Raw genomic sequence first — 10,777 nt, 5'->3', positions numbered from 1 at the left:
AGTTATTAATTAGTATAAACAATTGAATGATTGATATAGTTACTAGAAAATTTAATACACAAACTAATTGCAAGTTGTCGTATACAATTTAAATTATTATGACATAAATTAAATTATTAATAGAATTATGTTTGAGAATGACCGATTATCCGTCCATCTGTCATGAATTATTCGACCCGAAATCACCTAATCTACTACTTAAACGAGTCGAATATGAATTATAATTTTTTCACCCGATAATCCACCTTATTTGTCATAGATTATCCGACCCGATTTGCTTTGCCAGGTCTATACCAAGCTTTGAAATTCGCCCTCTTAAAAGTTCAAACTCTATTTAAAAAACATATATCTAAATGTAACTTAGTTGGTGTGTATGGTGAGTATATGTATATCTATTATATTATATATGTAATATATATAAGAAATAAATAAAAGGAGATAGTTCGGTTAGGTCAAAACGACGCCGTTTGAAAGATATTGCTCCCCAAATAAAAATTTCTTTCCAATATCAATGTCTCCGCCCTTTCTCGCCGTTTCTCCCAAAGCATTTGCTCCCTCGCTCATTCTCATTTGCTTCCTCATTGGGCCTCTCTCTCTCTGTCTCTCTCGCTGATCTAATCCTAGCAAAATCTGAACAAACCGTAGCTAGGAAGGTGCTTGAACGCAGGGAAATCAGGTGTTCGTAGGGTTTTGCTGTTCTAGAGTTTAGAAAAATATCGAAATCGAGGTCTATTAGGGTTAGCGAAGTATAATCTTTCTTCGTTTGCAGGTTCGTAGGTAGAGAGATAAAAGAAAAGGTATAGGACCAATGGACTTTGGTGCAGAACACAAGCCATACGAAGACGAGGACGCAGTCGCCGTTAACGGCGAAGTGCCCGTTCAGGAACAAACCCAACAACTGTCCTCAGACCGTGGAATCGAACCCTTCGATGTCGTAGATAGTGCAGAAAATGAGTTAAAGCAGTCTTTGGATGACCGTGACTCGTCTTCAGGGTTAGTTTGCAAAGGTCTTAGGGTTTCTGTAGATTTTTAGTTTTACGCGTTTGTCTTAGAACTTTTGGCCATGTTAGCTTTAGGGAAGAGCGGTTCTCGTCGTTTTTGAGATCTTGCACTCCCGAATTTGCGAGGCTATAAACGGAATGTAATTGTGATTGTAGTTTTTCTTCTGTGATAGAAAACTCTTCGTTGGAGGTATTTCTTGGGAGACGACTGAAGGTACGAAATTTAGATTTTCTTTTCTTTTCTTTTGCATTGTTTGGTTGCTGATAAATTCCTGGAAATTAATCAAGTTAAAACATGTGTTTCGTAGTATGTTTTATTGTATTTTCACTATCTTCCTCAGAAATCAAATGAAAGTTCGTTACATTTTGGCATGGATTTAGCTGCTAAAGAGCATCATCATCCTTGTTTACATTCTTTTTTATAATCGCACAGAGATTTATAGTTAATAGCGCCTTTTTTTTAGATGATTGCATCACCTTTCATTTGGAATATTGCTAGCTAAAATGGGATGGATATGCATCCGACTAATGTGATGTACAGGATTTTAAATTGCTTTTTGCAGCTTATGCAATTTTACAAAGGATATTTGATTCAACCTAGGGTCCTATAGTATTTTGCCCATTTTGTTATTATGGACTGTTCTAAGTAATATAATGCTTCTTAAAATGTTGTTGACTATTGTTTTCATGGCTCTATAATTATTGAATGCTCTATAATCTATTTCCAAATTTCCTATAGTCCTTCAAAATTCAAGGTGTTGCAAAGGGCATCTAGTGCCCTGGGCACAAGCTTAAGTCGTTGGTGACTTTAGGTGCCCGAGGAAAACGAGGCATATGCTTATATAAATATGTGTATGATATGCTCATATAATAAACATTTAGTTTGTCAACAAAGTATCATCAATATAATTTAGGCATACTAAGGAATTTCAAATTAGAATTGTATTATTGATTTATAAATTAGTTATATGTTTGATAAATTGGAATAATTTTTTTTCTAATTTTTATTTCAAGTAGGTTTGGGTTTATAGGGTTGAGAAAGTTTGAAAATTGTCTAACAATCTTGCATATTTAACCAAATGTGACCAATTTGTATGTTTTTTAAGAACACTTCTTGTTGGTGTTTAAATTTACAAGATTTTATCGTAATTTAATTCTTGAAGCTTTTTTTAGGGGGGATATCTTTGTGCTTGAAATTGGGAGAGCCAAACTGCCCTGAAAATTTTCAATTTGGTTCTTGAGAGTGAAAGTCGACTTTTTATTTATGGAAATTTAATTTTAAGTGTTTGTATTAAATTCAAATGGCTAATTTTTTTTTTTTAATTTGCATATAAAATCATGAGTCAATACCCTAATTGATTGTGTTGGAAAGAAGACATAAGCTACCTAAAATAAATGGGCATTTATTGGTTGTGTTGGGAAGAGGACATAAGCTGCTGGTTCTGCTGAATAGAGTATTAAAATGGACCAGGGATGCCATTTTCCTGCTTGCTTGGCCTTAAGGCACATATCAGGTGTCTGGCTTTTAATGCTTGGTCACCTCACCTAAGGCTAGCATTAAGAGGCACAAGCCTTGGCGCTTGAGTTCACTATGTGCCTAGGCTAACGACTATAGCACATCATTGCGAGTGCTTAAATTGTTAAGTTGAATGAAGAATCTTTATTTTATTTTTCTACTAAAAGTTATTGATTTTGTCAGTTCATTTATCAATTTTATTTCACCAAAAATCATGTCCCAAACATTAATCTGTCATCCCAGTTGTTTGTTGTTCCATGAAACAAATATTTCACTATAGTTGGAGCTTGAATTTTGCTGTGACACTTAGGTTTGAGGTTTTATATCCTTTTCTCACTAGTACCTTTGTTTTTTAAGGTTTATTACCTTTAAGAGCAAACTTCATGTCATCTAGAGTGATGAATAGGTAATGGACACATGAGTGAGTAAAATGTCCTGTTTGACAATCTGATTGTTGATAATTTTTCTTTACTCCTGAATATAATTAAGTTATTACACTCTTAATTCTAGGCCCTTGACTTCCTTAACATCTCCACCTTATATTTAATAAAATGATTAATCCCATTACTAGTTGTTCAATCTTCTTACCTACAATTTTACTTTTAAAAGCTTTGATGATAGGTTATAACTCATGATTCTTCCATTTTCTTGCAAAATTTAAATTCATCTTGGTACTTGAAGTATTTTATTTGAGTCAAAGCTGGCATATTAACATGTTTATCCAATAAAAAGAAGACTTCCTTTAAATTTGTGATTTTTGATGGCTATGCCATGCATATAACACAGGAAATATTTTATGCACATAATTGTTATATCTATGTTCTGCATATCATGCTTAGAAAACAATTACAAAATCATGAGAAATATTTTGCTAATTTTACTGGGGCTGGTTGATTTATTGAATCTGTATTTTTTTTCATCTATTGGGTATCATCATCTGGCTGTTATGATTGAAGGTTAATATAGCACCGTACAAGAGAAAGTGAAAGAATCCATAAGAGATTAATAATAGACAAAAAATGGATGTGTGTGTGTGTGTGTGCAGCAATACATCTATTATGTATATATGCATATAAAATTCTCCCATTGTAAAAGAAGTTCCCTTTGCTTTCTCATTGTGTATACATGCCTACTGCATGACATGTGTAAATGAGATAAGTACACACACTTATGCGGATTATCTGTTTTGTTTATCCTCAGATTTAATTGCTCGTTACTTTGCATCTGAGGGCTGGGCCTGGCCTCAATATAATCCTTTAGCTATACTGGAAAATATAAGGTCAATGTCAGTTTGCAATCAAACTCAGACTAGAATCTGACAGCAATGTCCACTGATTGCTCTGGACCAGTCCTTCGCTATTTGCAACCTGTGTAGCATGTGTGGGAGTACTGCAGTTTTCTTTAATTTAAATGCACTTTTAGGCTTCCATGGAGTTGAAAGCTTCCATGACATCACTCCATTTTGTTTATAAATAAGCATGGGAATGGCCTGGGTTCATCAGAATGATGGCTATTTCATAGAACTCTAAAATTTCATGTGCTGTGGCTTCATTCAAGACTCTATGTGAAGCACTGTGCTGTGCATTCATTTTTAATGGGATGTATACTCATTTCTACTGAAGTTTGTTTTAGATGCTGGCTATTGTCTTAAATTATTACATTTTATAAATGAAGTGTTAAAATGAGTACATTTTCTTGGGGTGTGCTCTGTTTCTGTTTTGCCACTTCACTATACTCTTCCTTTCATTTCTGTGGTAGTATTTTTGGATCTCCTAAGGTCTTATTCCATTTTTTGGTCGTATGGTTTCAGAGACATTCTCTAATTACTTCAGCAAGTATGGCGAAATCACGGATTCTGTAATAATGATGGATAAGCATTCTGGAAGGCCACGTGGGTTTGGCTTTGTGACATTTGCTGATCCAGCAGTTACTGATAAGGTTTTGGCAGATGACCATTTTATAGATGGCAGAACAGTAAGTTTGCGGCCTTAGTTTCCTTTGTGGTATTAAAGGTTATGGTAATTTTTTTATTTTTTATTTTTTATTTTGGCTTTCTGAGATTCCCAACCTAGATGGGTAATAAAAACTTATAAACGTTTGTAAGTTTGTTCTGGCGCATTCTTAAATCAGGTGGAAGTGAAGAGGACAGTCCCTAGGGAAGATATGCAGCAGGTTAAAGGGGTATTAAAAACAAAGAAAATTTTTATTGGTGGAATACCACCATCTTTTAGTGAAGGTAGTGTGGTGTAATCCTTTAATGTTGTTATATCTTAATGTAATAAAACAAAAATTTCAGACTACACAGTTTTAATTCTTGTAGATGAGTTGAAGGAGTACTTCTCTGCCTATGGTAGCATTGTTGAACACCAGATTATGCTTGATCATAAAACTGGACGGCCCAGGGGCTTTGGGTTCGTCACTTTTGAAGACGAAGAATCTGTTGAGAAGATATTTTCTGAGGATAGAAACCATGAACTTGGAGGTAAACAAGTAAGTGAAGTAGTCTTATTTAAAGCAAAATTTGTTATACTGGTCAGGCTTTTTTTTTTTTTCTGGTCTGTTTTCCAATTATGTTCATAACTCGAGCACTTTGATTCGAAGGTTGAAATAAAAAGAGCTCAACCAAAAAGAGCTGGTGGTGATTATTTTGGCGTTGCTGCAAAGTCGCATGGTGGCTTTGCCAGTGGGAGTGCCAGATATGGTGGTGGTTACAGTTCTGCAGGTGGTTATGGTGGAAAGATGGGGGGAGGTTATGGTGGGTACGACAGCTATGGAGGATATGGCAATTATGGAGGATACGGTGGTGGTGGGGCTGCTGGTTTTTATGGTGGTTTTGGTGGTTACGGTTATGGATTTGGGTTTGGTGGACCCATGTATAGCGGTGCTGGATATGGAGGTGCTGACTATGGTTACGGCAGTGGCACCGGTTATGGTGGTGGTAGAGGATATGCTGGCGGTAGCAGCGGTAGAGGATACGGTGGTGGCGCTGGTGGTGGGTATGGGAGTACGAAGGGGTATGGGAGTGGCAATGCTGCTTCAGGAACTGGAAGACATCATCCTTATCGGAATTAAGAAAATTTATTTTGTAGTAACCTGATTAGAATATGAGTATACCAACCGAATATAACATTATTGTGTGGAAGATTTTGCCCTTCTAGAAGATCAGAGCAGGGTTTTTTATTTTTTAAATTTTTTGGGTAGTATGATTTTGCTTTTATAAACTTTTTTTTTTTTGTTTTGAAAAAAATAGCTTTTTAGAAAACCACCTCTTGTAGCTGTGTGATGGCTGATGGGAAGGTGATTGATCAAGTTGTGATGTAGACTGTAGCTTTGAAATAGTTAAAAAGAGTATTAGTAACCACATTGTATTGTTGTTTTGGGCCCTGGAGTATTACTGCTTGCTGCAAATTTTGCTGATCACATCGAATTTTTCTTCTTCTTCCTGATTTTATTTCGGACGAGGAAATCATTGATAATTTGGAAGTGGAAATGGTAGTGGCAAGCAGAGGTTCAAATGAGATTTGTTTCCTTATAAAAATAAGGGCTAATTTGGATTAAGGATTTTGTTTGTGAAAAAAGATAATAAAATATGGAAATTTATTTTTCCCTATATATATTTTTTCTATCAAATACTATTAAAAATAAATTATTTTAGTATAGTTAAGAAAAATATAATATAAATGGTGTATAAAATTATATATTAATAATTGATTTGGTGTATTTTTTTTTATTTTGTTTATTTTTAAAAGAATCAAACACGATTGTGGATTTCTTAATATGTTCTGTTCCAAATAAGGCTTACGAGAGCTAAAATTTTAGAAGCAAATGGTCATGACAGCGACTCTATTTTGCTACACACAAGATGCACTTTGAATCAGTTGTCATGTTCCATTTCTTCAAGATATCATTTAAGAACTATTTATTTATGTAGAAGAGTATTTTTTTTTTAATAAAAAATATTGATTTTAAAAAGGCTTGGATTGTAAAATTGTGAAATGTTACATAAGTAATATTTTAGACACTTATTTTTTTTATTATATAATGTTCTAAAAATATGTTTCAAAGTAAAAATATTAATATTTTTAATCCATGATTTTATTAGTAATTATTCTAATTATTTTTAATTAACATGTAAATATTTTATATTAAATAAAATAATATAAGATTAGTACTTGTAATTAATAATAATCTTGTTATCCATGTATATTTATAGAATAATTATTATATTAATTTATGATAAAATATTATTAATTAAATTAAAATTCTAATTTAATTAGTGCTAATTTAAATAGTGCTAATTTAAATTAAGAGATGGTCCTTCTTCATTCTAGAATTAAATTATATTTTATTTATAATTAACATATCATAATACACAGTAAAATAATATATAGTTATATTTTAAGTAAAATTATTAATATTTTAAAATTAAAAATTAATTTATAAGTATAATAGTTTTTCAAGTAAAATTTAAATATTTTTTTGCTTAATGTTAATTTAAATTTATGGATGGCTGTTTTTTTTTTTAAAAAAACTTGAATTATATTTCATATAATAGTTAATGTTTTATAATACATGGTAAAATGATATATGCTTATTTTATATATATATATATATATATATATATATATATATATATTAAGTTTAAAATATAATATTTTTAATTAGAAAATAGTAAATATGCTAATTGTTATTTTCACTAATATTTAAATAGTTTTATTAATAAAAATAATATCATATTATTTTTAAATTAAAATTACTTTTGCTCTTAATATATATTTATGTTAAAATTAGTCTGATTCCAAGAGGGGGGTGAATTGGGTTTTAAAAATATTTTAGTTAATTTAAACTTTTGCCGATTTAACACACGTTATATCTTATTCAAAATGTACACGTGTATGTAAAATAATTTAAGTAGTAAAAACAAGCACACGCGTTTGCAGAATCTTATTTAAATTAAATGGATGTATGCAAATTGTTATGACAATAAATATGAACAGGCATACACGTGCAGAAGTTAAAGTGTAGGAATTTAAATAAGATAAAGAGAGAAACACACGATATTGGTTATCGAGATTCGGCTAAACCAGCCTACGTTCTGGTCTTGGGCATATCCCCCAAGTATTTCACTAATCCTACTCAGTTAAACGGGCGAAGTAAAAGCCGTTACAACATCTCCTTATGGGGTGAGGTTTACCTTAACTCAATTACTAGACTAAGCCCAATTTATCTCTCTTAACGGGCGGAAACTCTCTAATTTAATTTTTGGGCTAAACTAAACCGAACCAATCTCTTTTATGGGGTAGAGACTCCCCAATTCAATTCCAGGTTGAACCCAATCGATGCATTAAAAACATTTTGTACATATTGCATGCTTCAAACAATAAGTTAGAATGTACACATTTAAACTTATATACATGCACTCTCTTATGATATGAAATGTGTTCAATAGAGTAAGAGTGTTTTCAAAATAAATTTAAACCCTAATAAAAAAATTTTTCCAAAAATATATTTTAATAAAAAATATAGGAGCGCCTAGAGTTTTGTTTTTCAACAAATTTTACACAAATAAAAATATATAAATATATATAAATGATAAATATGTTCTCCAACAAATATTTTGCAAATAAAAGCGTTTGGAGAATCTAGAGTTTAAGCTTAAGAAAAATATTTGTGCAATAGATAATTTCTCCCAAAAATATTTATCATGAAAATAATTGAGAGAAATTCAAGCAATACTCTCAAAAATGATTTTCAAAGATTAAAGGATAAGTGACAGTATTATGCCTTGAATGAAAAAAAAAATGCCCAAAAATTAAAACGCTCTTTTCCAAAATATTTGTAAATAAAGTGAAGAGAGAAGGAGAGTATAAAAAATTTACCCCAAAGAAGAATTTTTGTAATTGAAAAATATTTTAGGAGAACTTTGATTAAGAAATAATTTGAGAGGTTTTTAAAACTAACCAAAGTTATATAGTTTTTCAACAAATTATGACCGTCGGGTACATAGGAAGAATTTTGGAAAAAGTTAAACCATGTTTAATTGAAAATTACCCCATAATTACCACGGTAAAAATGCGTCAATCCAAGAGGTTCGGTTGCCTGAGTACTCATACAAATTCAAAGCTACTTTTCGAGTTTGGTTGACTGTGGACATACTCGGTTGGCTGAGCCAGACAATTTTCCAAAGTTACGTGGTTTCGGTCGCTCGGTGAGTGGTTCGGTCTGCTGAACCTTGAAGTTCGATTGACCATGCCTATTTTGAGCTATCAATTCGGTCAGCTGAGTCACGTGGAAAAATCTGAAATTAATATTCAGCTGACCGGGGAAGATACATTCAAAGACATTCGGTTGCCCAAGGCATAGTCAACATTTTGACTTTAGCCTTGTTTGGTCGACTGAGGCATTTATAATGTCAAGGGGTAGGTCGACTGAACCCCTTGAAGAATCAAGGTTATGCCTCTCTTTGACCCTAAAGATATTCCAAAAATTCTTATTTAATTTTAACCTTTTAGAAAAGATTTTTGGTGTTATGGTTGGGTCCCCTATGGTCAACCTATGGTCATTCTGAGTTTTAAACATATCATGCAGATGCATGCATTATTACAGACCAAAAATATAAAAATTAAATGAAATACAATTAAAATCAAAATGTTTTCTTCTTTTGCTCTTAATTTTCCATGGAATTCATCAGGAATGTGTGAACTTTATGTCCCTACTAGCTTCCATTTTTCGGTATCTTATGTTTGTACTGAAATGAAAACTTGTTCACACACTAAATGCACACATAAGATATTGATGATTTGTCAGCATCAAAACAGGAATCAGACTCAAAATACCAACATTCTCCCCCTTTTTGATGATAAGAAACACCTAAGAACAAAATGAATACAGCCTGAAAAGGCTTTCCCCAAGAATATGCATAATGTAAAAATAAACATAATAACTCAAACATATGCATGAAAGAAGACATAACAAATAAATTTGTGCATTTAATTTCGTGTTAAAGCATACGCTCAAATATTAGTTCCCATAATATTTGCCCCTAAAATTTTCTGTTTGGTCATCATTTTGCTCATAAACATTCCCCCTTTTGGCATCAGCAAAAAGGGACAAGTTAAGTAAAAAATATTTTGAGTATTTAAAACAAACTTTAGCAAAGAAAACTCCCCCCTTTTTAAAATAAATTTTATTTTTCTTAGAAAAATTCTCCCTCTTTTTGGCATAAAGAAATTTTTAAACTGTAAAAAAAAATTGGCAATATCGCACACAAAACAGTTTAACTGGTCATTTAAGATCAATGAACCAGTTGAGCAACACCCTTTAGAAAAATAAATTTCATGACATAAAGATTTCAATACAATACTAGCACAATCATGAAGGCATTCACGCACATATGCAAAAGATAAAGTATATTCTATATAAGTTCAATTCTTGTTTTTGAGAATGTATATAATATATATATATATATATATATATATATGTATGTATGTATAAAAATATATATCCCCTTATGATTTTCGATAAATACCAGGGGCAATGCTTGCTGAAAAAGAAACTTTAATATGAAGTTCAAGCAAGCCTCACTTTTCTGGTTAAGCATTTGAGCATAATTCATAATATAACAATAAAAATGCAACCATATAGATCCAGAGATATTAAATAAATTTAAAAAAAAAAGGATCATATGGCAAAACAAAGAATTATGGCCAAGCAACATTTTAATTTTAGATATTCAATAAAATCATCATAATTAAGCACATGCCACAGTGATTTCAAAACTGATCTAAGCAATAGACATTGGTGAGCATAACAATATGTAGATTTAATTTTAGATGCTCCCCCTTTTAATTTAAGTTCATGCTTAGATTCTGTTAATTACTTATACTGATATTAATAGTGAAAATTTATTAAAAGTTTGAATAGTATAAGTACTATTTTTCATTCTTAAGCAAATTTTACTAGATATACGTTAAATCATTTGTTTTTCACCAGTAAAACTATTCCTAGAACACACATGCACCAGATATTTAACATAAAGTAAAATGCAAGGTGTTTATGCATACTAGGAACAAACCATATCAAAGATGATTCAATGAAGACAAGATATGATGTTCGGTGTACTTAGAAAGATTTAGGACTCAAAAAGTAGAAACAATGAGAATGTGAGTCCATGGGGCAGATGATTTTCATCCTTATTTAAAGGACGAGGCTTAAACTCCAAGGTATAGTCTTAAGCACACATAAGTGCATTTAAGGGCAA

General features: G+C 31.7%; 1 protein-coding gene across 1 annotated transcript; it reads left to right on the top strand.

Annotated features, from left to right (window-relative positions):
• Positions 1 to 512: 512 nt before the first annotated feature.
• On the top strand, positions 513 to 5,878 carry LOC131164937 (heterogeneous nuclear ribonucleoprotein 1). Its single transcript, XM_058122499.1, has 7 exons — positions 513 to 676; positions 770 to 993; positions 1,175 to 1,215; positions 4,328 to 4,491; positions 4,648 to 4,753; positions 4,838 to 5,007; positions 5,119 to 5,878. The coding sequence occupies exons 2-7, from the start codon at positions 809 to 811 to the stop codon at positions 5,587 to 5,589; spliced, it is 1,137 nt and encodes a 378-aa protein (XP_057978482.1). The 5' UTR covers positions 513 to 676; positions 770 to 808; the 3' UTR covers positions 5,590 to 5,878.
• Positions 5,879 to 10,777: the final 4,899 nt, after the last annotated feature.

This window comes from Malania oleifera, chromosome 9 (genome assembly GCF_029873635.1).
Source record: "Malania oleifera isolate guangnan ecotype guangnan chromosome 9, ASM2987363v1, whole genome shotgun sequence".
Classification (NCBI taxonomy): Eukaryota; Viridiplantae; Streptophyta; class Magnoliopsida; order Santalales; family Ximeniaceae; genus Malania; species Malania oleifera.
This window is presented reverse-complemented; position numbering and strand designations above follow the sequence as displayed.